General features: G+C 39.2%; 12 protein-coding genes and 1 non-coding gene across 13 annotated transcripts; 7 read left to right on the top strand and 6 right to left on the bottom strand.

Moving 5' to 3' along the window:
• Positions 1–318: 318 nt before the first annotated feature.
• I206_102370 (uncharacterized protein) lies at positions 319–1,223 on the bottom strand (the record flags this gene model as incomplete). Its single annotated transcript, XM_019154478.1, has 6 exons — positions 319–558; positions 637–660; positions 722–811; positions 872–928; positions 994–1,103; positions 1,172–1,223. 6 exons carry the CDS (start codon positions 1,221–1,223, stop codon positions 319–321), a joined length of 573 nt encoding a protein of 190 aa, XP_019011881.1.
• Positions 1,224–1,609: 386 nt separating this feature from the next.
• On the top strand, positions 1,610–2,309 carry I206_102369 (uncharacterized protein; the record flags this gene model as incomplete). Its single annotated transcript, XM_019154477.1, has 3 exons — positions 1,610–1,820; positions 1,895–2,094; positions 2,229–2,309. The coding sequence occupies 3 exons, from the start codon at positions 1,610–1,612 to the stop codon at positions 2,307–2,309; spliced, it is 492 nt and encodes a 163-aa protein (XP_019011880.1).
• A 444-nt stretch (positions 2,310–2,753) lies between these two features.
• On the top strand, positions 2,754–5,240 carry I206_102368 (phenylalanine-tRNA ligase, beta subunit; the record flags this gene model as incomplete). The annotated part of the gene is made up of 9 exons (XM_019154476.1): positions 2,754–2,756; positions 2,819–2,929; positions 3,010–3,216; positions 3,315–3,584; positions 3,684–3,798; positions 3,860–3,929; positions 3,986–4,045; positions 4,105–4,892; positions 4,954–5,240. 9 exons carry the CDS (start codon positions 2,754–2,756, stop codon positions 5,238–5,240), a joined length of 1,911 nt encoding a protein of 636 aa, XP_019011879.1.
• A 267-nt stretch (positions 5,241–5,507) lies between these two features.
• Positions 5,508–6,384, bottom strand: I206_102367 (uncharacterized protein; the record flags this gene model as incomplete). Its single annotated transcript, XM_019154475.1, has 2 exons — positions 5,508–5,711; positions 5,803–6,384. 2 exons carry the CDS (start codon positions 6,382–6,384, stop codon positions 5,508–5,510), a joined length of 786 nt encoding a protein of 261 aa, XP_019011878.1.
• Positions 6,385–6,696: 312 nt separating this feature from the next.
• Positions 6,697–8,207, bottom strand: I206_102366 (protein disulfide-isomerase domain; the record flags this gene model as incomplete). The annotated part of the gene is made up of 5 exons (XM_019154474.1): positions 6,697–7,226; positions 7,287–7,437; positions 7,494–7,586; positions 7,649–7,987; positions 8,076–8,207. 5 exons carry the CDS (start codon positions 8,205–8,207, stop codon positions 6,697–6,699), a joined length of 1,245 nt encoding a protein of 414 aa, XP_019011877.1.
• A 464-nt stretch (positions 8,208–8,671) lies between these two features.
• Positions 8,672–9,874, top strand: I206_102365 (60S ribosomal protein uL18; the record flags this gene model as incomplete). The annotated part of the gene is made up of 4 exons (XM_019154473.1): positions 8,672–8,815; positions 8,927–8,992; positions 9,072–9,517; positions 9,604–9,874. 4 exons carry the CDS (start codon positions 8,672–8,674, stop codon positions 9,872–9,874), a joined length of 927 nt encoding a protein of 308 aa, XP_019011876.1.
• A 579-nt stretch (positions 9,875–10,453) lies between these two features.
• Positions 10,454–11,990, bottom strand: I206_102364 (uncharacterized protein; the record flags this gene model as incomplete). The annotated part of the gene is made up of 7 exons (XM_019154472.1): positions 10,454–10,653; positions 10,724–10,804; positions 10,868–10,993; positions 11,077–11,292; positions 11,362–11,441; positions 11,553–11,713; positions 11,781–11,990. The coding sequence occupies 7 exons, from the start codon at positions 11,988–11,990 to the stop codon at positions 10,454–10,456; spliced, it is 1,074 nt and encodes a 357-aa protein (XP_019011875.1).
• Positions 11,991–13,186: 1,196 nt separating this feature from the next.
• I206_102363 (uncharacterized protein) lies at positions 13,187–14,488 on the bottom strand (the record flags this gene model as incomplete). The annotated part of the gene is made up of 6 exons (XM_019154471.1): positions 13,187–13,441; positions 13,539–13,714; positions 13,828–13,954; positions 14,015–14,047; positions 14,123–14,295; positions 14,419–14,488. The coding sequence occupies 6 exons, from the start codon at positions 14,486–14,488 to the stop codon at positions 13,187–13,189; spliced, it is 834 nt and encodes a 277-aa protein (XP_019011874.1).
• A 1,134-nt stretch (positions 14,489–15,622) lies between these two features.
• Positions 15,623–15,707, top strand: I206_102362. Its single transcript has one exon. It is a non-coding gene; the product is annotated as a tRNA-OTHER (tRNA).
• A 572-nt stretch (positions 15,708–16,279) lies between these two features.
• I206_102361 (mitochondrial 54S ribosomal uL14m domain-containing protein) lies at positions 16,280–17,070 on the bottom strand (the record flags this gene model as incomplete). The annotated part of the gene is made up of 5 exons (XM_019154470.1): positions 16,280–16,288; positions 16,361–16,514; positions 16,603–16,774; positions 16,868–16,958; positions 17,044–17,070. 5 exons carry the CDS (start codon positions 17,068–17,070, stop codon positions 16,280–16,282), a joined length of 453 nt encoding a protein of 150 aa, XP_019011873.1.
• Positions 17,071–17,447: 377 nt separating this feature from the next.
• Positions 17,448–20,255, top strand: I206_102360 (uncharacterized protein; the record flags this gene model as incomplete). Its single annotated transcript, XM_070202549.1, has 11 exons — positions 17,448–17,640; positions 17,739–17,836; positions 17,923–17,943; positions 18,007–18,084; positions 18,158–18,359; positions 18,416–19,041; positions 19,116–19,229; positions 19,303–19,439; positions 19,508–19,737; positions 19,802–19,975; positions 20,056–20,255. The coding sequence occupies 11 exons, from the start codon at positions 17,448–17,450 to the stop codon at positions 20,253–20,255; spliced, it is 2,073 nt and encodes a 690-aa protein (XP_070058650.1).
• Positions 20,256–21,331: 1,076 nt separating this feature from the next.
• I206_102359 (uncharacterized protein) lies at positions 21,332–22,412 on the top strand (the record flags this gene model as incomplete). The annotated part of the gene is made up of 4 exons (XM_019154468.1): positions 21,332–21,424; positions 21,692–21,903; positions 21,982–22,104; positions 22,178–22,412. The coding sequence occupies 4 exons, from the start codon at positions 21,332–21,334 to the stop codon at positions 22,410–22,412; spliced, it is 663 nt and encodes a 220-aa protein (XP_019011871.1).
• An 831-nt stretch (positions 22,413–23,243) lies between these two features.
• On the top strand, positions 23,244–24,885 carry I206_102358 (uncharacterized protein; the record flags this gene model as incomplete). Its single annotated transcript, XM_019154467.1, has 10 exons — positions 23,244–23,571; positions 23,710–23,778; positions 23,840–23,910; positions 23,970–24,056; positions 24,142–24,178; positions 24,249–24,327; positions 24,400–24,469; positions 24,555–24,583; positions 24,653–24,708; positions 24,791–24,885. 10 exons carry the CDS (start codon positions 23,244–23,246, stop codon positions 24,883–24,885), a joined length of 921 nt encoding a protein of 306 aa, XP_019011870.1.
• Positions 24,886–25,014: the final 129 nt, after the last annotated feature.

The raw sequence follows: 25,014 nt of genomic DNA, 5'->3' as shown, positions 1-25,014 counted from the left end.
TAATAGTGCTTTTAGAAGCATAGGCATCGGAAGTAGATTGCATATGCATCATCTTATAAGAAAGTCTGTTGAACTTGAAATAGAGCAACTTGAGGTTTATGATCTTGACTGAGCGAGATGATAGTAATGCATTTAGATGATATATTATGCATCTACATTTGTCCGACTAAACATCTATCTAAAGATACTTGTTCTGTATACTGGATTTTATTATTAACAAAAAGATTTGTTGGATCTTCTGTAACATTCCTCATTGTACACTATATTCCCAATCCCACTTTTTTGGTCCACCTGAACCCTCATTTAGTTTATGATCTTTTAGTCGGATTTGCCACCAACTTTTTCAGCTGCTTTGATAGAAGCAGCATCAGTTTGAGGACCAGATGCAGCACCAGTTAAAGATTCTAATAAACCACCACCAGTTTTAAAAGGTCTTGAAAGATCACCTTCAGCTTTTTTACCCCATAAATGAAGTTTAGCTGGATTTGATTCAAGAGTTGATTTTATACCCATTAATCCTTGGATAAAAAGTGGTTGAGTGTATTTAAGGTATCCGTGCTATTTAAAGTTTCATCATTAATTAGCTTGACATTCATGTGATGAATTGGAGGGATAGATATTTGAATTTCAACTCACGAGGAAAGCCATGAAAGCGAGTGACTGAAAAGATCCATCATATCAGCTGATTACGAAGGAAACGTACTGTGAACAGCTGACTCACGACGAACAAACTCTTGATGGCTTTTCCAACTTCTGCAAGATCATAATCTTTGACGGTAGTTTGAACTAGCTCAGGCTTGGCATCTGGGTTCTACATAGGATGAATGTCAATTTTAATCGTATAAACACAACGCAGAATTAGCTGACGTACCATAGGAGCAGCAGGATTGACGTATTTCAGAACTGTCAAGTCATTTCTCTTTCTGATCTACCAAATTACAATTGTAAGCTACTTGTTCTCCACTGTTCGTAGAAATACAACATGTAGCTCACCTTGAGAGTGATGTAGTAGTAAACAGCCAACGATAGGACTTGACTGGCTACGTATCCGATACGAAGATAGTTCACAGTCACGGGATCTTCCATTGGTATTTTTCGAGCCACTGTGATAACAAATGCGGTCAAACGATCAGCTCTTAACCCACCGCTTGTAGAGCAACTGTAAGCTTACATTGCATGGCACCAAGGGAGATTACCAAATTAGTTACAGCTGGGTTGTTCATCGTGGCTGGTTTTGCGAAATGCTGTTTTGATTTCACAGAAAATATATATAAATGGGAAAGATTGAAATGAAAATACAGAAAGTTATACGGAAAGATGTAGAAGATGTAGAATCAAGACGCCATTGACCGGGGTATCAAACCTCGTAAGCTCATCTTCAGGGAAATGGACTTTATGATCCCCTTTCCAGCAATGCAACATTAATATAATGGGAATGGGGCAAGTGCCACATTTAATCAAATACCGGTTAACTCCGCCTCTACTTACTTATAGCTATTCCTCATCCTCACCGCGTTCCGGTTCTATCCTGCTTGACTTTTAACATTGAGAAACATCATTAGTGGAAGATATTTAGTATAGCACAAGACACAAGTAAAACATCATCAAGATGAGACCTCAAGTATTCCGAGCCACCCGATCCGCAGGTCGACGATTCAATTCTACTTCTTCATCTTCTTCATCTTCATCTTCTTCTCCCTTAAATAATCCAAATGTTCAAAAAGGTGTAGAAGCAGCTACAAAAGCTTATAATCAAACTGCTGCTACCGTCAAAAAAGTTGCCGGTCCTTTAGGTGAAAGAGTTGGTTCTGCTTTAGGTGGTAAGTTGTATATTCCAAGTAATTGAACTGTATGGACAGAATAATAATCTTGACATAATGGATTGGTTTAATAGGTTACAGAGAACCCCTCGTTTATAACTCAAAAGTTGTAGCTTCAGTAGCTAAGCAAGTATGGCAAGCCGAAAAATTATCACCACCATTAGATAGTGCAACTTGGGCACGAGCGTACTCTCAAATTTACTCGAAAGCTACGAATGGTGGATATTGGAGAGATTTGTTGAAAACTGGTGCTTGGGCTGGTTTGGGTGTTGCTGTGAGTTGAATTTGATTATAAGAGGTAGAATATACCGCTGAATACAAATTATGCTCTTTTTCTCGCCTTTGCCTATGCCTTTGTTTTCGACGCAATTCTAAATGAACGAAATCCATTGGAAAACATATAAATAGGCTCTCGAGGCCTACGGTATCTTCAAATTGGGTGAAATCGTAGGACGAAGAAACCTTGTTGGATACAAGATCAAGGAGTAAAGGCCTAGATGACTTGTATGTGTAGATGGAAGTCGCATTAAATTAGATGAAGGATGATCTAAAAATTCATTACATGTTTGTTTGACTAGAATGGAATTCGACATGAACCAAAAATGTGTTGATAATATATATCATGCATTTTCTCTTTCAATTTTCGTTTCTAATCATGATGTGATTCTCTTCGTATACATGCTGCGACTGTACATACTGCAATCTGAGCCATATACACCAGATGAATGCAAGAACAGATAAGATAGGTAGACCAGATTCAAAGGAAGATAACAATTTATAGTAAATTTGATTCCGTTGATGGAGGTTTCAACTGACTCGTTGAAGCAAAAGTCAAAAGTCAAAAGTTGCATTTCAAGCTATAATATGATTCATCTCATCGTATTTTTGAATCAACATTTATCACACATTTCATCTACAGTATAGATTGACAAAATGGTAAGCTTACATATATACCGAATTTTAAAATGAAAAGTAGCTCATAGTCTCTTTTCATCCAGCCTACTATAGCCGTAGACAAAGCAGAACTTTACAAACGATTAGAGAGAGAATATACAACTCATGAATTTGATGAATTATGTTTTGATTTCGGTATTGAGTTGGACGAAGATGTGAGTGTACACTTCAGTTATATCCATCATCATCGAATATCACACATATATCGCTAGAATATTGACATCTTTCATGTTAGACTACAAAAGATGTAGAAGAGGCTCGAGCAAAAGGATTACCTACACCTGCACCTCAATTAAAGATTGAAATTCCTGCAAATCGATATGATTTACTTTGCTTAGAAGGTTTAGCTAGAAGTTTAAGAGTCTTTTTACAAAAAGAAGAAGCACCAAAATTCACTTTAAGTGTTCCAGAGAAATTACAAAAAGTTCATGTTGAAGCTTCTGTGAGTATTCATCACAAGCTGTTAGATCCTCTTGTTCCCATGATTTTGGACTCTGTGAAGTATGTAACTGATATACCAACTCAAATGACTTTTGATAGACTTCCCCTCTTCGACCTTACTTCGCTTCAGCTATTCTTCGTTTAGCTAGACCAATGAATCAATTAGAATATGATTCTTTCATTGACCTTCAAGATAAATTACATCAAAATTTGTGTAGACAACGTAAATTCGTTGCTATTGGTACTCATGATTTAGACACTTTGGAAGGACCTTTTAGATACATCTGTAAAGATCCTAAGGAAATCAAATTTGCTCCATTGAATAAGGACGAAGAGTACACCGCTGAGCAATTGATGAGCGTCTATGAAGTGAGTTTAAGCTTTATTTGACTTGAACTTCCGGATTGGACAGGAATTACATACAAAAACGGGACAGAAGCTGAACCTTTGTTTCTCGATGGTTTTCAGACAGACAGGCATCTTGGAAGATACCTCAATATCATTAGAGACGCCCCGGCATACCCTGTCATCTACGATAGCAAGGACAGGGTGCTGTCGATGCCACCTATCATCAACTCTCAACGTGAGGCTAATTCCGCGAAAGACTTGCAACTTAAATACTGACTTTGGATCGTCTGATTCAGATTCCAAAATCGTAGCTGGAAAGACGAAAAACATCTTTGTTGACACTACTGCTACCGACAAGACCAAGCTGTGAGCTCATGTATGCGTATAACCCTGCAACGAATAGCTAACCGTATTTGTTATAGCGACATTGTCATCAATATGATTTCCACCATGTTCGCAGAGTACACCGATATCCCCTTCACGTGAGTGTCCCACCTGCATGATCACGATTTGTGCTAAAAATATTATCTTACCTACTTAGCATTGAACCCGTCAAAATCATCATGCCCGATGGGTCATCTCACCTTTCACCTCCTCTTGCACCCCGATCAACAACAGCCTCTTCTTCCTACATCAATGCTGCTACTGGTCTCACTTTATCTCGAGAAGAAATCTGCACACTTCTTACCAAGATGTCATTGACAGCTACCCCTTCTACAACCGACGCAGACGCCCTTGATGTTCAAGTACCACCTACAAGACCAGATATTCTGCACGAATGCGATATTATGGAAGATGCAGCTATTGCTTATGGATTTAACAACTTGCCACAATCAATGCCTACTACCAATACAGTCGCCAAAGCTTTCCCCGTTAACAGGTTAGGAGATTTGATAAGGAAGGAATGTGCAATGGCAGGTTGGATAGAAGCCTTACCTTTGATCTTATGTTCGCATGATGAAAATTTTAAATGGCTCAATCGATCTGATCCAGGAAATTATGCTGTTCAGTTGGCTAATCCAAAATCATTAGAATATCAAGTTGTCAGAACTTCGTTATTACCAGGAATGTTAAAGACAGTAAGAGAAAATAAAGCTCTCCCATTACCTTTAAAGATCTTCGAATGTTCAGATGTTGCTATACAAGATTCTAAATCTGAGAGACAAGCTAAAAATTATAGAAGATTATGTGCGGTTTACATGGATAAGAAAGCAGGTTTTGAAATTGCTCATGGATTACTTGATCGAATTATGCAAATTCTTGGAGTTCCATTTTTAGAGAAGAAAGAAAGTGAAGGAAAATATGGTTACTATATTGCCAGTGCTGAAGGTTAGTTAAATCGATTCATGTATGGATAAAAAAAGCTGATTTATTTTTTTAATATGAATAGATCCAACTTATTTGCAAGGTAGAGCCGCGCACGTTTATTATAGATCTAAACCAAATGTTACACCTTCAGAACCTACACCATCAACATCGACTTCTTCTGAAGGACCTTTATCAACACTTGCATCAGGCTTAAAATCTGTTTTACCTTCAGGATCGGAAGAAACAAATTCATGGTCAAGGGATATAGTCATTGGTTCTTTGGGTATTTTACATCCTTCGGTTTTGAGTAATTTCGAATTAACAAGACCTTGTTCTTCACTTGAAATCGATGTCGAGCCGCTCTTATAGAAAGGGTTAGGTAGAAGGTAGATACATGTGAATAGATGCAGCATATTCAAATTATGATTGGCGCATTGATCACATTCGTTCAGGATGATCATTCAAATATATAATCTTTGGCAATATGGTGAAGATGTATGAGTGTGATGCATGACGATGGTAATGGTTATCATCCTAATGATACAAATATTTTCAAATAATACAATTCACATGATGAGTATTATATATTTTTAATGTTTTTAGAAACCCATTTGTCTCCTTTCTGTTTATAATCATTCATATACCTTTACTAAACAATTCATCTAATTTCCATCTTTCTTTACCTTGTTCATTTATTAAATTTATACAAACTCTTATACCTGAATTTGGACCTAAATTAAGTGGTATAATTGACCAATCTGAATCAGGTGAAATACGTGGTGTTTTAGGATATTCAAAAGGTGAAGCAATAATTGAAGGATGTAATGGATTTTTCAGTAACTAAAAAAATATAATCATTTTGAAATTTAATTAATTAAAAAGAGCTTTTTCCAAAATAATATAAAATATGAATTAATTAAAACAAACTTACCCATCTACGTATTACACCATCTGCTCTAGAAATTGTATTTCTACCATTTCCTTTTACTTGAATTACAATAATCCAATTATACCAACTTCCATTTTCGTTGTTTGAATTTTCATTTTCATTTTCATTTGATTTAATTAATTCACCTTGTCCTTTTAATTCTAATTTTTTTAATAAATTTGAATTATCATAAATTTTAATTGTATTTTGTAATAAAACTTCTGAAGCTTCATTTTTAGGTTCAATTAAAAATTTATAAATTGGATAAATATTTTTAGGTATATTATTTGGAATAATTTGAATTGTTTCATCTAAATTTTGATTAGAATTCATATTATCGAAGGAGAATGATATGTTATTTATCGAATTTGAAGAATTTGAATCTAAAGATGAAGATGAAGATGAAGATGAAGAAATATGTGATTGTTGATTGTTTTCATTTATAAACCATTTATTTATTTTACCCTCTTGTGTATCTGAATTGTTTCGTTGAATTGAAGTTGAGATTTTTCGATGAGATATAAACGAAGAACGATTACATTTTAAACATGATTGTAAAGGTCTTAAAGCAGATCGAGAGGTCATGTTGCTACTGATAGTAACACTAGTCGAAATGAATTACTATGGTAGCCCGGAATAGATGATGATCAAGTATACCATTAGAGAGGAGGAGATTGAATTATATGTAGGTGGTCGATCAAAAACACAAAATTCAGACTGATTCCGTCGGAACTTTCAACCGTGCAGGAGGACTTCGAATGACCTTGAAGCAGACTGAGTCTCACATAATTCATACGCCATAAACGCGATGGAGGGTGCTATGCGACCAAAGATGAGACAGAACCTATGCATATGGTATATATATATATATATATATATCAAGGTCACACACACCACTTAGAGCTCCTCATGCGGTACACTAGTCTTCTCAACAACTTGTTCGTCTTGAGTTTTGGTAGCAATTTGCTCCGGTGATGGATCAGCTGGTTCCTTTTCGGCATTAATAGCTGCTTCTCTAGCAGTGTGATCTTCAACAGCTTCTTGAGGTATAGCTTCAGGTGCATCAACAGTTGAACTTCCATCTTTATCATTATCATCTTCAAGAAGAACATCCGAAGTTCCTTTTCCTTCTTGCTCTGCTTTATCCTGTTTAGCTTTTAAAGCAGCTTTTTCTCTTCTCTCTTTATCCCTTCTTTCAGCTTCATCTAATTTGGCTTTCCTCGCTGCTGCCTCTGATTTTACTGATCTTTCTTCTCCTTTTATTTCACTATCGTCTTCCAATCCCGTTTGGATAGGCTCAGGTATTTTAACAGGTTTTTGTTTTTGTTTTGAACCGCTTTGAACTTTCTCCGAATCATTATTTGTTGATGTTTCTCCTGTTAATTGGAATTGAAGCCATTCTAATAATGCGTTGAACTTCATTGCGCCTATATAATAACGTGTTCAGCTGATTGAGGCTTAGAGCCGGTGTAGAACTAACAGCTCACCCTCGTATTCTACTAAACCTTCTGATGAGGTCGCTTCGGCTGGCCAAGAGACTACTCTGGTAGCGTCTTTTGCTGTGTCGGCTGCGTCGTATACTCCCAGGGAAGACAACACCGAACGAGATGGAGTATCTCGAACGAAACCAAGGTGCATCTATAGAGTATGATCAGCTTAAGCTCAATTGATCTGCAACGAAGACGAGAGCTGACCTTCCCAGATAACCTATGAGCCAAGACTTTCCACAAGAAAGGAATTGACGGAGCAGACGGATGAACGAGTAGTACGTGAGGTAAAGATGATTTCTGTCAGTGTCAAGCCAATTAGCTAGATTTTCATCGATGTAATTGGGACAACTGTTACTAACCTCTTGTAAGAAGCTTTTGATTACACTATCCTCTTTACCTTCTTTATCAACTCTTAGTTTTTTGACTTTATCGGGAACTAAATTTTTAGCATATTCAATCAAAGCTCCTTTTTTCCTTTCCCCTTGATAATCTTTTGCAGGACCTTTAGAAGCTTTTGGAAATGCTTTTATAGTTGGAAAACCTTGTATACCGTATTCTGCACATAATCCTTTATTCTTTTGATCATCACAATCAATAGCATAAAATGGTATAAGTGGTGAAAGGGATTGAGCGGCTGAAGTATATTCTGGTCCAAGATTTTTACAATGTCCGCACCAAGGAGCTACGAAAGCTACCATCTACCGAACAATATCATCAGCGAACAGATATTAGATTCTAGGATTTTACCATTGTTTTAGCTGGATATAATTCAAAAAAGACACGTACCGCAGCATGTTCAGTGGACATAGCTTGTTTGAAAGATTTCGCATCAAGATTCAGAACTGGTTGGCCGTACATCCCTGCTTGTACTAAGGGGAGCAGGGCAGCCGCAAGCGCGAGGGGACTGTTTAACAGCATGCTGGTTACGAAGTAGTCGGCGCGTTGAGTTTCAATGTAGAGTTGAGCTTCCCCTTGGGACCAAGCAAGATATAATGCTCAAATCATGAATCGCTATAAGTCATTTCGGTTGATCCTGCTTATGCATCTTAAAGTGGACATCTGACGTGGAGGCAGATCAATAACGCATGACGACAAGAGCTACTAAGGCTTACGTAACTAATGTTCCGCCAAAAGAAACTGTCTGAGCCACAATGCAAACCATTCGGCGAAAGCATGCTCAACGAAACGCCGAGATGCTAAAAACCTCGAATTTGATTAATTGCCTTTTGCCTTGTGCAAGTACGGTGGATAGCGTCTGTGTCTGTGTCTGGCTAATCCTCTCGTGGCAACAATCGACAGTTTGACTATACCTAATTCTTATAAGAATACATTTTCACTTGTTCTCTTCTTCATCCTTCAATCCTTAAAAAAAGACGATCAAAATGCCTTTCGTCAAGACCCAAAAGAACGACGCCTACTTCTCGAGGTACCAAGTTAAACCTCGACGAAGAAGAGAGGGTAAAACCGACTACCAAGCAAGAAGAGGTCTCGTTTCTCAAGCTAAGAACAAGTACGCTTCTCCTAAGGTGAGTAGTCGATTCACTCTAGTTGAAGAGAGAAGGTAGCTTGATAGAAGGAATAGAAAAATGTTTAGGCAGTTTAAAAGTTGATGCTAACAATTTATTGCAACTTAATAGTACCGACTCGTTGTCAGAATCACCAACAAGCAAGTTATCTGTCAAATTGTCTACGCTAAGATCCAAGTGAGCATTGATTTTAAAAGGAATCTATGATAAGGAAGAATGAGAAACTGATTGCTTGGTCTTTTGCATTTGCTTTTAGGGTGATGCCGTTCTCGTTCACGCTTCTTCCAAAGAACTTCCTAAATTCGGTATTGAACACGGTTTAACCAACTGGACTGCCTGTTACGCTACCGGTCTTCTTGTTGCTAGAAGAGCTCTTACCAAATTAGGTTTAGCCGATAAATACGAAGGTGTTGCTGAACCTTCTGGTGAACTTGAATTAACTGAAGCTTTGGGTGATGATGAGCCAAGACCTTTCAAGGCTTACCTCGATGTTGGTCTTAGAAGAACTTCAACTGGTGCAAGAGTTTTCGGTGCTATGAAAGGTGCTTCTGACGGTGGTATCTTCATTCCCCACAATGAAAAACGTTTCCCAGGTTACGACCCTGAAACCAAAGCTATCGATGCTGAAGTTTTACAAAACTATATCATTGGTGGTCACGTTGCTGAATACATGGAATCTCTTGAAGAGGAAGATGATGAGCGGTAAGTTGATTCTTACCTTTTTTGGTTTAACTTATCCTTTCAAAAGAAAATTGAATAGTTGCTGATTCGTTCGAATTCAAAAATAGATTCAAGAAACAATTCTCTTCATACCTCGCTGCTGATGTTGGATCCGCCGATATTGAAGAAATCTACACTGAAGCTTACGCTAAAATCAGAGAAGATCCTTCATTCACACCTACCGAGAAAGATGTTGCTAAATGGAAATCTGAATCTAAGAAATACAAAGCTCCTAAATCTACCAAAGAAGAGAAACAATCTAGAATTCAAGCTAAAATTGAAGCATACAAAGCTGGTAAAGTTGATGCCGCTGAGGAAGATGAGGAGGATGATGAGTAAATCAATCAATTTATCATCTTTAGTAGGTAGTTGTAGGAAGTTCTTCATACCTAAAGGGTTGTTGAGGTTTTGTACAGTCTCCATTATATAGACTTTACATACTTCGTTTGGGTCATGCATACGATGCAATTCCTTACTTTTTCATCAGTTTCGAAGCTAAAATCCTTTTACTGTTGTTGGCAAAGTTAAATGCTTCGCTCGAAGGCAGTTATACGATGATAATAGTGTCAATGAGCTTTGTTATTGGTCATCGCAAGTACTTCAAAATACTCAGGTATTTTAGGAGATCACTTGGTGATCAAGCTGGATCCTGATTTCCTTCGGGACAAGGGATCTTTGCCATAACAAAACTTCAAATGACTGTTGTACTGTACATATGGTCATTCGAAATGCAACTTAGTTGAATGATAAGCGTTGCATATAATGGAATTTGCATTATATACAATTCTCGAATTACTCAAAATGAAAATATGAATTTTTCTTGTCTTGACATCTATATTACATATTCTCAAACGCAAACCCAAAGCATGCCCTTTATCGCAATGTCCGTATTTTCTCATGACCTCATAATAACGAGGCCTACAAGCAGGTGTATCCACCATCTACAACGATTTCTGCACCAGTGGTGTATTTGGATGAATCAGATGCCAAATAAATGACTGCACCTTTCAAATCAGATGGATCGGCTAATCTACCCATTGGAATTCTGTTTAACCATTCATCCCTCAAAACTGGGTTGGCATCAAGGATGACCTTAGTAAGGTTGGTAAGGGTATATCCTAAAATCATAGATATCCGTTATTACCATCAGAAACGGATAAAAAGATCAGTTTGCATGAAATTACTTACCTGGAGCAAGACAGTTTACTCTGATGTTCTTTGATGCCCATTCGACGGCCAAAGATCTGGCCATGTGTCGTACACCGGCCTCTGCAAATAGTTTGAGGAAATTAGTGAAGCTTTCTCAATATAAAGAATGGAGAAGCGACTCACTAGAGAAGTTGTAAGGGGTTTGAGGTTGAGGTACGTTTACAATAGATCCCGACATGGATCCAACGAGAGTTATAGATCCTCCCTCTGGCATGAGTTTGGCAGCTTCAAGAGCACAGAACCAGGTACCTACACACCATCAGATGTATTAGCTCTGATCGGGTCTGTCAGGAGTGTAGTATGACAGAAAAAGGTAAGCACAAAGGACTTACCCATGATATTGATGTCCAATAATTTTCGGATCTTTTGAGTTGGGTACTCATGAGCAACAAAGTTCTCAACAATACCAGCAGCAGTGACACAGGCATCTAATCTGCCGAATTTCTCCTTGACAGTTGCGAAAACCTTAGCAACGGAAGCTTCGTCTGAAACGTCGCAACCTAAACCGAGAGCTTGAATTTCTCCCTCTTCAGCCTCTCCGTTTTCGACTACAGCGGTTTTAATGAAATCAGTTTTGTTTAGAACAGATAGTGTCAATGGTTTGTTTGTATACTTACCGAACCATTTGACAAGGTCGTCTGCAGCTTTTTGAGCTTCATCTTGTTTGAGATCGACCAAAACAATAGCGTTTGCTCCACTGCAAGAATTACAGAATGTTAGCACATATATGCATATTTGTCATTGAATCGATTAATGACTTGAAGTTGAACGTGTGGGTGGAGCGGAGAAGTAGAAGACTCGAACTTACGACTCGACAAAGGTTCTAGCCATCATATTACCCAAACCTCGAGCAGCACCAGTCACGAGACAAACTTTACCGTCCATGGAGAAGGAAGAGAGAGTTCGTTTGGTGTGTCGACCGTAATCACCTTTAGTCATGTCATGACCTGGGTGCTTGTCTGACCATTTCTACCAAATAACGAGAACAATATCAGCATAAATTCCTGTTCGTGCAGAAATGAACGTGCGTACTCACGGTTGGGTGTTCAAAGGTTATAGATTCATCGATAGTGGCGTGAGAAGGTTCAACTTCAACTCGGTGCTCTTCGAGTGGATCACCGTTTTTGTCATATCGTACTACAGTTGGAGTAGTGAATGATCTTACTGAAGGGATAACTCGAGCAGCAAGAGGGGATCGTCGAGGGGCAACCCGAGAAACGTTTATGGCTGATCGAAGGAAGGACATGGTGGGAATATCAAACGAAGGATATATGTGAAAGAATTAAGATATACGATGGGGTTTTGGGAAGAGAGATATACGTATAAGTTGAAATAGAAGAAAGGAGATTAAATTGGACAATTAATCATTTATATACTATAGATAGAAAGGTAACAACGGAATTTGAAGATTTTATTCCTTTTTTCTTCAAGCTTCTTTGTCTACATGTATCAAATTTTATCTTAGAGCGCCTTTCTTTTCTTCTTTGTTTGAGTATATATAACAAGCCCCAGAAAGGTATGCAAAAGGATTTCTCCACTTTTTTACTCCACCTTTTGATAGTAAAAACGCGCACCTTGCCACGTAAAGGTTAAGGGAAGATATCAAGATTTATTGGACTAAACAACCTATTTTACCCTGAATAATAACCGATTTGATCTGGGCTCCACTCGGAATTCGTACCGTCTACCGGATGGAAAGGGAGCCTAAATCAACTAAATTCAATGAAAGGCACACATAACTTACCGGATAAAAGCTTAAATACGCTTGGTATTACCAAAAAAATTCTATTGAACTGAAATTTGCAAATCATATCCTCATCAATTTTAGCGAAATACAAATAGAAACGAAGGGAAGAACCTTTGTAATCAATTGAACCGCAAAGTGCCGCCGACGGTTCATTGCGACGATCACTTTCCCTGCAGACAAGTTTGTGATGGTCGTCCAACAGTTGATCTGACTAGATAAATACTTACTTTGCATCACCTAACCATAACACAGACTGACCAAGATGCAGAACCAAGAACACCTCCTTTGGATCTTGTAACGGGGCTCGGCCGGAGCTCAAACGCATTGAACAGCATAGGTGAAAACACAGGCTTCTTCCCCAGAGGATTTGAAGGGAACAAAGCGCTTGAACGTTCATGCTATAGCGGGAAAGTCTGGATCTTATCCAACCACATTTCATTTCGTGCCCTGGTTATCGGACTGAACACGGTCAACACCGCTACAGGTCGTCTCTAAAAGCACAAATGCTGCATCGCAAAATCCCAAAAAGAACTGTTACCGTCTGGACATTATACAGACTGGAAAAGAGAAGAGGCCATCCGCTTCTTCTCATATAGATCGCACTGAGCGTATGATCGCCATCGGGTTTGAGCTGATCAAGGATAATCGCAAATCTGTACCAAAGGTACTAATTTCTTTTCCCTTTTTCACAAACTTTAACACCGCTCTTCTATTATTCCTCTGTTGATAAGGTTCTTAATCCACTGATTGCGATAATTTCTTCCAGTTCGTAAGGATCGAGTATTAACTTGTCTAGAATTATAAGGATTTGGTTCTTGCCAAATTAAATCTCGTTTTCCACCAATACTCCGACGCATATTATTAGTACCTTCAGTACTGGCATAAAATAAAGTTGATGGACACCAGCCATATTCTGTAGTAGTCAAAGTCACAATGTCTCCACCATCGGCCTATATACAAAACCGATCAGCGTCAATCATTTCATGGATCAACTCTCTCTACTAGTTCAGAAAGAGACCGATTGTCATTGAATACATAATGACTTACCATGTCTTGAGTCCATGTACAAGTCAACCCTGAAGGAGTGTCTGATGTACGATACAAACATTCGATTTCATAAGAAGTTTGAGCTCCATCTTCAGTGTATGAGCCTTGTTTGATTCCGGCATTCAGTAGCCAATAAGTTCCATCAGAACTTTGTCTAAGGCAGCTTTGCTTTGGATCTGATCGTCATCATAATGTCCATTAGCCAAGTGATATTTATTGAACAAAAGTTAAACAGTCTTATCAGACTTTCATAAATGGTGATTGCACAATCAGAACCTGATTGACTCACGTATTGCTGTACCTCTCCTTTCCATCCGCTTACGATAATCAACACCTTGAGACGCTTGGGGTTTTACGTCGGTTTGAATGGTTGGACATTCGTTGTCGGTATTCGAGGCATCAGAAGTGAGGGATTGCTAAGATTGTTCAAGACTTATAAGCTAAACTTTGATTAGTTATTTGAGATAGTGACCTACACTTCCACCAGCAGTATAAGTGCAATCATAGGTCTAGCAATTGGGAATGAGATTCTCGATCAGCTCATGTTGTCGAAGCGACTTACCAAGGTCAGACTAGGTACTCACAGTATCTGCCCTTCTACCGAGATTTTGCTCATCTGTGGGATATGAATATCTACAAACTAGCTTATACGAACCATCTGTGGTTTTATAAGTGGTGGGAGCGGTAGAGCTGTAATCCTCTGAAGACCATTGACCGGTTAACTGTGCTCCAACATTTGTACCACTAATTGATGGACCTACACAAATAATTTAGCACATTTCCTTGAGCATCTACGAAGATTATCATTCTTCCTCGACGCAATTGACCTGAGATAGGAAAGACAAAAATAGATGACTAACAGTAGTTGAAATAAGCTAACTCAATCGTTTCATCAAAAATCCAGTTCCAATACAAGGTATGGTCGTAACTACGCGCCGGGCAGATGGCATTGATGTGCGTGACTAGAGCCAATAGAGCTACCGTCGAGAGAATACTTATTGTTTTCAGCATTTTTTTTGAGTCGACTGCAAGAGATTAACTTGAAAAGATCAAATTCATTCTATTGATGTACATAAGAAGCACAAAGATCAAGCATTCATAAACAATGGGCACGTTTGGCACTTATGTTCCCAATCCACTTTTGATACACGGACATGCAAGTTGACTTTGTTTACGTTCAGAAAATATAGAGGAGACCGAATTCCGGCTCGAAAAACCAATAACAGGTAACATGCTGGGTTAGCCCTGGCCGAACATGATCCGCGGAACAAATAATTTCTGTCCGATGGGTATAGGTGACTAATACTCCCTTGCCAGTCCTTTGGGAAGGTATCACATCCAATTATGACAAACCTACTTATCAGTCGAGTCGCCTTAAGCTTAAGTGATTTGAAGTAAAAGGAACGGAATGGCAATCATTCTTCGCCCTGGATTGATTGGTGAACCGAAATAACGAGAACTAAACCAAAAACCCATTCTCCTGTGATCGTGCGATCATATGATTATGCATAGTCAAGCTACTGCATTTTCCACGAGCAGCCATGAATGATGAACCGCCTGATTTTACGGTGTTTGTCTTGACAGATGAGACAAATAAAGGACATATACGCCACAAAGGTACAGAAGACGGTTGTTCCGAATAACAAGCCGGAAAACCTTTCACCTTTCGACAACAGGTCATTTTGACAATGACATTGACTGGGCTGAGAGGAGAACGTGAAAATCATGCCACACTTGATAAGAAGTCTCAAAGCCTGTTCGGCATGCCAAGCGTGTAGCCGGGCGGTTTGCAGCCCAAGCTTTGTCTCGTTGATATGAGAGATTGAGGGCAATCACTTGAGAGCATCTTACAATGAACTGTGGTTCAGATCCTAGCCGCGACCTAGGTGCACTGTTCTCAAAGCGTAGAGCTCTCTGACCCGTCACATTGAGGCTACTATTCAAACATTTGCTGTTATCTTCGGTAAATCATAGAGTCGCAATCATAGGCCCAAGAGACAACGAAATGGAGTGTTCTGATGGTATTCCGGTGGTATGCTTAGGTATATATTTAGATGTAAAAGCTAAGTTACAACAAAAAAAAAGGTTCCGTGGCCCAATGGTTAAGGCATTCGCCTTCTAGTTAGCCCTGGGAGCGGAGGATTGCGGGTTCGATCCCCGCCGGGACTTTGACCTTCCTTTTTGCGAACTTTTTGTCGCCGACTTTTTTGGCTTATTCTGAACCTTAGCACTATGGTCAAGATTATGCGGTTGGGCTTCTCTGCTGTTTATAGCCCACTGCCCGAGATAATAAAATTGCGCACAGAACACTATCGGCACTTATCAGTGGGAGATATCTGAACACTTCCATGCAGTGATTATACGCAGCTTAAGTGAATTCTTTTGGAGCGATACCTGCGATCAACGATGAAGGCTACATGACTTCTCTCCTTCTAGCTCTGCGGGAGAGCACCAATTTGAATTTATGGTGCTTCTTATACTGACCGGTAAGTCCTCATGGATGATTTATTTAGTGATTCAGTGGTAGATCAAGGACGTAAACGCCCCAAACGTCTTGACCTCGTAGTTGAGAATCCAGCGAGTAACTGAATTGGGTCTGGAAATTGGGAATGAGTCCCGTTGATCACTTTAAATCACAGGTTGCGCGCCCCCAATTAGAGAACGTAGTGGGTCAACAGAAACGTGTCCAGAGACGATAACAGTTATTGTAAATCGAAAAAAATGCATGTCAATTCAATACACTATACGACCTGATATCAAAAAGCAACGAATTAGCGATTTTCTCTTTAGATCGAATAGCGATTCAGTAAAAAATTACTCACTTTCGGAGCTAACATCAATATTTTACCCCATCTACCACCTGCACCAGCTGCACCACCTTTCGATTTCCTCAATTCTGCTGCGACTGGACCAACTATTCTCGTACCTAGCATTTCACCTTTATTGTTCAATAATACAGCTGCGTTATCGTCAAATCTATAAAGTAAAAGATTTTATCAACTTTATGACCAAATAACAAAAGTTCGAAAAGTATTGGAAAGGTGTGATTTTATCAGACACTAACCTCACTACACTTCCATCTACCCTTTGAACAGTCTTCTTCACTCTAACAACGACTGCCCTCCTAACATCTCCTTTTCGAATTTTCTGTATATTTGATGAAGATGATGGATTTTTGATAACTTCGTTCGCAGGTATAGGTCGTGCTTTATTTACTACACAGACTATCTCGTCACCTACACATCCCAAAATCAGCATAAGATTCTGTATAAGTCAAGGAGACTTTGTTCCTTGTATTGTTAAACAGATAGATTTTAATCCAAACTCACCAACAGTCGCTGTACCTGTTGATTTGAGCCTTGTCTTCACTTTCAATACGTTTATACATTCAACCTTGAGTGCACCGGTATTGTCGATGACCTGTTTTTTTAAAAAAAAATCACCATTCAGCCTGTCAGTCTTCAGTATAGACGGATTGTAGCTTGATCTTCGACCGTGAACTTACGTTTAGTAAACCTTTCAAACCGATCATGGCGATATAGTTTTCTTTTTAGTTTATTTTATCGCCTTGTTTTTCTATTTGTATTGAGAATCTATGTCCAACGGTCTTGAGGAGTCGTTCAAAATTGTATATGTAGCGAAAATGTGAATGGTGCGTATAGTAAACAATATATAAGGTCAAAATGCAAATAGGAAATATCTAAACCTACAGAATATCGCTCGAACGAAATAATTTGATCCCGTTTTTACAGTGTACATTAACGTGCGAATTCAATCTTAAAGGGAGCAAATGATCAGCCCAAGTCAATTCAAGAACGCGTCGAACCAAATTAACTGTTTATTTTCTCAACATTACTTTTAATTCTTGTTGTTGCAAAATTCCAAGCAATAAACAAAGATCTGGTAGGAATGGTGAAACCCAGTCATCCCGCTTTAGTTTGGCCTCGAAGTGATGGAGATCCCTCCAGATGGCCAGATACAACTCATAACCCTAGCGATGAATCTTGGTTTGAAGAAGTTGGAGATGATTCCGCTAGATTCGAATCATATTCTTCTGGTATAGCGAAACACCTAGCTATCGAGCTGAAGCTTAACGTGGATCGTAAGTAGTCTCCTCTCTTATCGCTGTGTGCGATAGTATACTATATCCGACTCCGTATCTCCACAAGCGACCAGCTGACGAGATATACAATATTTCAGCTACTGCTCAACGAATACCGATGCCTGAAGGCTACAAACTGTTTGTGCATAGAAAGAAACAATCAAGTGGAGAAATAAGGCAGGATTTCTACCTCTACGTAAGCGTCCTTGAGACACGCATCAAGTCCGAAGAAACGCAATGAAGAGACCATAACAATGCTAATATTCCTTCATCCTCTTCTAGGGAACAACGCATGCTGCCAAGGTGAGTTGAACGGAACATCTCTGCTAGAGGTACTGAGCTAATTCGAGGACTTGAACCCGTTAGTTCCGGAGTGTCCCAGAGTTCGTAGACCACGCAAGTTGGTTGTTCGACACCTCGAAACCTTTAGATGATCATAGCACTGTATGTTTCGTTCGAGCTTATGCCCCTCACCATATCCCGGATGACAGTGATGACCATGCGAGACTCGTTCTAGTGTACATGTCGATACAATAAAGCGGGAACGCAAAGAAGGCAGTCTATGCCTGGCTCTGCATCTAAGAGACCTTCTGGAAGCTCACCGTTGAAGGAAGGGTCGGCGAAGAAGAAGAGGGCTGTCACTGAGACTGAAGAGGACTTCGCTCCCGCTGCAGTAGTACCTGAACGAGCAGAAGAGCTGAGATCTCAGAGGAGATTCCGTAAGTCACCTCAAAAACCGCATCTAGGCATAAGCTGACTACTCGTCGTATCACAGGACGAGGCGAACTCATTTGGTTCCGTATAAACACCATCGCCCCCCCAACCAATGCCTCTACATCTAATCTCTCACCTATAACCCATTGGCCAGGTCTTGTATCTAATGTTCCTCTCAAATCCAGGATAGTCAACTCCGGAGATACCGCGTCCGCATCGGCTTCGTCAGCTTGGACACTTTTCGGTGGAAGTGCTCCATCTTCGCTGAAACAAAGCGAATCAAATATTGTGCATTATTACGAGTATCATATTAGACCATTAGGAATGTTCAACGCGAAAGATGAGCTTATCAAGGATAGTAAAGACATTTTACCTTGGCAAGTTGGTAATGAGCTTTTAGGTGGAGAACGTGGATGGGACTCGATAGGTCATTATGCGGAAAAGATCCTTAAAGGCGGCGTCAAGAAAGAATCTTCCAAGGTCAAAGATAGTCTCAAAGACAGGGAAGAGAAGGAAAAGGAAGAGCAGGCAAAGGAAGAACAGGAAAGGCAGGAGATTCCAAGTGTCGAGGCTTTACTCGAAAAAGGTTGGAAGTCGAATTGGGCCAAACGGATCAAATTCATCGAGATGAGCAACAACTACGAAGATGTCGTTTTTAGGTTGAGTGTAGCCCTTAAGACCGGTTCCGTGAGTTGGATTCCAACTAGTTGAGCCACTTCCTGTGTGGGCAGCTGACAGTAACTTCCTGACGATACCGATAGAGCATAACCAACTCGTGGGCGCAAACAGATAAAATAGAAGTACTATCAAATGATCAAGATATCAGTGCCGAAGACATGGCCGCTATTCTGGATCAAAGAAAAACCTTATACCAGGTAAGCAATTGAGCAGCTACATGTGGCCGATTCAGCCCTGCACGTACTGATTGACGCCTTGTCTGAATTCTAGGGCTTATGGTGGGGAGGCGAACGAATCTGGCTTGATGATTTAGTTAGATTGAAGAAGAATAGAAAAGATCTACCGTCTGGAGAATTAGAGAAGCCTTCAGACGGCGCGATGGATAGAGGGGTGTTCCTTAAGATCAGGTCAGTCAAGTACAGATTGTGCTATCGCGTCTAGGATCTGCATACTGACCGGCAGGTCCCGTTTATAGACTCATTGCCATTGAGGTCAACACCTCATTCCCTACGTCCACAGGTTGGCGATGTATATTATATGGAGACCTCTTCGAACTTGCCAAGGAAGGGACGCCAGGGGCCGAACCCACACAAGCGACGAACGGCGGCACTGACGATTCGTTAGTCCGCTTTTACAAACCACCAAGAGGTTTTGCCTATAAGCAATTAAATGAGGCTGCCAGTGAAGTCACAGTGGATATAATCGGTATGTATCCTCCTGGTATGTGTCCGGACGGGAACGGTTTTGCTAATCAATATCATTTGCACAGATGTCGCTGGTAGAGTGTACCCTGATTTGCTTGACAGTACAACCCAAAACTGGTTCATTGATTCGTCGAAGCCGAATGAAAAAGAAGGACGAGTGGCTCCAGGTGAGGGAGCACTGGCTCTTGCTGGCTTGAGGAGCGGTACCACAGTAGCCAGTAAAAGTTCAGATTGGGAAGGTGAGCGATGTTCAAATTGCTACAATGTTCATTGACGGATCAAATTTGATACTGACTCATTATGATTTCGATGTGTACAGAGGACCTATACTCGATAGTGCAGAAAACCACAAGGCTCACCGAAATTTCGATGAAGGACTACTATCTTAGCTTATTGCGAGAAGAAGTTGGTCTACCTAGACTCTCTACCATGCAGCAGAACGGAAATGGCGCTGGCAATGGGCAAGCTGGGACTTTAGCGGAAGTGTTAGGTGAGCTGGGAGGAGCTTTGAAGGCGTAGGGTTATGGCTGTCTGATGATCAACGGTGGGAGAAGGGGCCCATTAGATTCATTTCTGTAAAAAGATCCTATCATCTCGTTATTATTTTGGTTTATTGTGCTTTGAGGCTTCTTGTTTTGCGGATCTCGTATCTCGTAAGCAACGAGGTGATCAGAATAAAAAAGCTTGGAGGGGCAGCGGTTTCTGCGAAAAGACTGAGTTTAAGTAGATTTCTGGGAAAGAACTTCCTATGGAGATGATGAATATATGCATTTATATTATACGGTACGTTACCTTTGGGTATCAAGCATCAATATCAAGTGATATATGCTGAACTGATTGGTATGATCGTAAGGAATTAAGAAGATGCCAAGCTAATAAAAGCTGATCTGATTATCTCATTCCTCATTGAGATCCAGTGCCACTTTGCTTCAATCCCGATAATTCCGATCATCAATCATGTTTGATTACGATTGCGGCAGATTCATTGATTAGAAATTGATCGTAATAAACATCAGGAATAGATCAAACACCGCCACTTGAATTTGTTAATTTACCCTGTGACAAGTCTAGGATATTGTCTCGGTTTTAGTCTTGTTGCTTTGGTTTGTTTTTCTTTCACTTCACTTACAATTGCTTTTGATTTCATTCATTCATCTATTTCTGCGATTTATATATCAATCTATATTATTACTCGATCAGTTGAGAGTATCTATCTCCGTATACGTATCGAGCTCGAATACTATTGAAAGGAGAACAAACAATCGGAATAGCAAGACTCAGAAAGTAAACCCTTCTATCCCTTCAACCCTTTTATCCTGATTCAGACCATTCAATAATAAATACGCGTACCTATCTCATCAACTTCACTCCAGTATCCTTCATCCTATAGCGTGATATCTATAGCCAGATTAGAGGATCATTGGAATTGGAAATCGAAACCAGCTCAATCCGAAAAAATCTGATAATCAACCGACGACTGCGCACCTTCCTTTCAACCAGCCTTCAACGACTTATCCTTCAATACAACTCCTATCCCGTCCGGCGAGTAACTGAAATACACATTACATCGAATTCTTCTCACACCATCATCCACCATGCACATCTCAGCATCAACGTTAATTTCCACCTTGCTTTTAGCTGGTAATGGGGCGTTAGCACAATTGCTTACCACCACTTACACCTGGGCCGTGAGTATCCTTTTTAGTCACAATGTTCCTAGTCCACCATCAATTCCGCATTATTCCCTGTAATTTGACATATTGGCTATTCCATGATCGTGGGGTTTATGTCTAATTCCTCAACAATTAATATCGGATGATACCATCAACTCACGCTGGACAAAGCCATTGCGTTCACTCAATTACCATCATCGTCACTTGACCTGACCATCTCTTGTCCCTGAAGCCAGTCACGCTGCATATAGAGAACAAGCTGACTCGCTGTGATTATCGCAGCAAGGAGACACCGTTGTCATATCAACCGGTACAAACGCGTTGGGAGCTGCTACAACACGTGTAGTGCAAACGATCACATCTGGTGTAGCTGCTACAACCATAAATACTAGACTCGCTACCGCTACTACAGCTACAACGGCAGTCAACGACGATGGGGATGACGAACCAACAACTACAAGGACTACAACTACAGGTCGTACAACAACTACTGAGTAAGTCCGTCTTCCTGACTCGTCAATATGAGTGAATCATTAAAAATGCAATCACTGATTAAACGAAAACTTTTACAGCAATCAACGAGTGGTCGGAAATACACCAACAACAACGGGCGCACCCATGCATACCACCACATATTGGCTTGACCCAGGGGATGGTGTATGGACAGTATTCACCTGGACCGCACCAACCACAGCGTGAGTTTTCGGTCTTTTACCTTCTGCGGAGGTGAACTGCTGGCTGAATGTATTTCTCGACTCCCTTGTGTAGTTTACCAACTGTAGCCACCGCCAATGTTCCAGCGGGAACTATCCAAGATTATCAAGCATATCAATCAGCCATCAACTCTGTTGTGCTTGAATCGGCTCAAGCAGCTGTTGCCAATGCTTCAAAGAGTGGTTCTTTAGCTAGAAGATCAGTCGTAAGTACTGACGCTATTTTAGGAGGTTGGACAGCTATGGTTTTAGGTGTTGTTGGAGCAGGAGTAGGAGTTTTCATGCTATAATTAGCGGAACTTGTTCAAATCATATTACGTTTTTTATTTCAAAGAAGACGGCTAAACACCAATAGAGATTCTAGCCAATTGGATAGGATATATATATACCCAATAGCTCATCTAGTTCAATCCAAAACCTTTGAGCCGAGCTAGATTGACTTGTTCGTCTGTTGATTGGTTTTAACCTGTATTTTTTCTTGCATATTTCGTACATGGACACTTTCTTTCAATCGATTTAATTCGATGTGAATTTTACCTTTATTCTCTTGATAGTTATTTGTGATTGTTTAACGAATATTCATGCAAACCGTATCGTACACAAATAAACATGCTGAGGCATTTTACTGCCTTTGGAGCGTGATTGACTAAATAATCGAGCTCAAGCCTACGCTATGCGCCCTTTTATGTATGAGATATTATGCTTGTTGTTGAATCGGAAGTGAGTCCGTGCGATTTCCGGCCGGGTAAGATAACTAGGAACGACTGACGTTTTACCGGGGCGCAAATGCAGCTTACGAGTAAAACAGTTCAAATAATATGATCGATAAGCTAAATCCAGTGAGAAGTCAGTTTAGTTTAAAAAACATCCTTTGATCAGTCAAATTACTAAGTCATACATCGTAGTACATATATAAAGGACAATCTACTCGGCCTTTTTGAAAATAAGAATAAAACGGGGCGCACTAATATTGAAGCGCAGCAAATATACAGATAAGAAGGAAGATATCGTCATTTCGAATTTACAATATATATATATATAAATTAAGGTAAAACAAATTCTATTAACATTATCTTACTTTCTAATTTGTTCATCAAACAATTTTCAATTCCCTTCCCAAGATGGCATCAATAAAAGCAAAATCATTTAAATTAGCATTAATTCAACTTGGTTCTTTAAATTCATCAAAATCAAATAATATTCAAATAGCTAAAAAAGCAATTTCAAAAGCAATTTCTTCTTTTTCAAAAGATGAAGAAAATAAACCAAATTTAATTGTTTTACCTGAAATTTGGAATTCACCTTATGCAGTTAATTCATTTAGAGAATATTCTGAAAAAATTCCAAAAATTGGAAGTAAAATTGGACAATTAAATGAAAATGAAGAAGGTGAAACTGTTAAAGCTATGAGAGAAATGGCTAGAGATAATAAAATTTGGTTAATTGGTGGTAAGTTTGAATTTGAATTTTGTCTTGTCTTGTCAAATCAACATGAATATGAATATGAATGAATTGATTTTTCTTTCAAGTCATTTTTAGAGAAAAGAATTTTTCCAAAGCTGATTTTTTTAAATTTTTTTGATTTAGGTTCAATACCACAAAAAGATGAAAAAACGGATGAAATTTTCAATACTTGTACAGTATATGATCCGGAAGGTTAGTATTATATTAATGATATGTCATCAACGATATGATCGTACTAATTACTCCTTAATAGGCACACTTGTCGCAATTCATCAAAAAGTTCATTTGTTTGATATTGATATTCCAGGTAGACAGACTTTCAAAGTATGTCCATTAGACTTCTGTAAGCAAGTTTGGATGCTAATTAATACGACTTGAAATAGGAATCAGATACCCTAACAGGCGGTAAAAGTCTGACTACATTCGATACTCCTTTCGGTAAAATCGGTTTAGGAATTTGTTATGACATCGTAAGTCTTAACTTAGCTTTTCATTAATGAGATTTGAGACTTTGTTGGATTCTAATTCACCCCACTTGTATTTTACGTTTATTAGCGATTCCCAGAGATGGCTACTATAGCTGCTAGACAAGGTATGTCTCTCTTGATATTCCTCACATCAAGCGCTCAAAATAAATTGACTCGGGTTTTGTTCCAAAACAGGTTGCGTAGCTATGATATATCCTGCAGCATTCAATACAACTACAGGCCCTATGCACTGGACATTACTTCAAAGAGCCAGGTAAATCTACCTTTTCGTCTTGTGCTAGACGATGATCATCATGCTAATATCGGGTCGTACTTTATCTCGTAGAGCTGTCGATAATCAAATTTACGTAGCTATGTGTTCACCTGCTAGACATCCTGAAGCATCATATCAAGCTGTGAGTATAGTTTGTCTTCGAGAGATCAGATCAAAATGTAACAATAGATACGAAATGTAATACTGATGATTTTGATTAATTATAGTATGGACATTCATCAGTTGTCAATCCATTGTAAGTGAATTAAATAAATAAATAAAACTACTCAAACCTTTATAACTGATTTATCACCTATAATTAAAGAGGAGACATCTTAGTAGAAGCTTCTCATGAACCTACAACAATTTACGCTGATATTGGTATGTAATCGTATTCATTTCATCCTGTATGATAGATTTCTTTTCTAACAATCCACGCGTTTATTGTTTTTAAACTTTTCAGATGTCGATTTATTGAATACTACAAGAAGGAACCTTCCTGTTACTATACAAAGAAGATTTGACGTTTATCCAGATGTTGCTGAGAAATTCTTATAAATTGAAGTAACGTCTAATTGGATGTATAAATACCAATTAAGCAAAGCAAATATGTGCGGTGATATCAAATGAGAAGCAATCCGGAATTAATAATGTGAAAAAGAAGCTGTGTACATATATATCATGCAT

The sequence above is a fragment of the Kwoniella pini genome, chromosome 3 (genome assembly GCF_000512605.2).
Source record: "Kwoniella pini CBS 10737 chromosome 3, complete sequence".
Taxonomy (NCBI): Eukaryota; Fungi; Basidiomycota; class Tremellomycetes; order Tremellales; family Cryptococcaceae; genus Kwoniella; species Kwoniella pini.
This window is presented reverse-complemented; position numbering and strand designations above follow the sequence as displayed.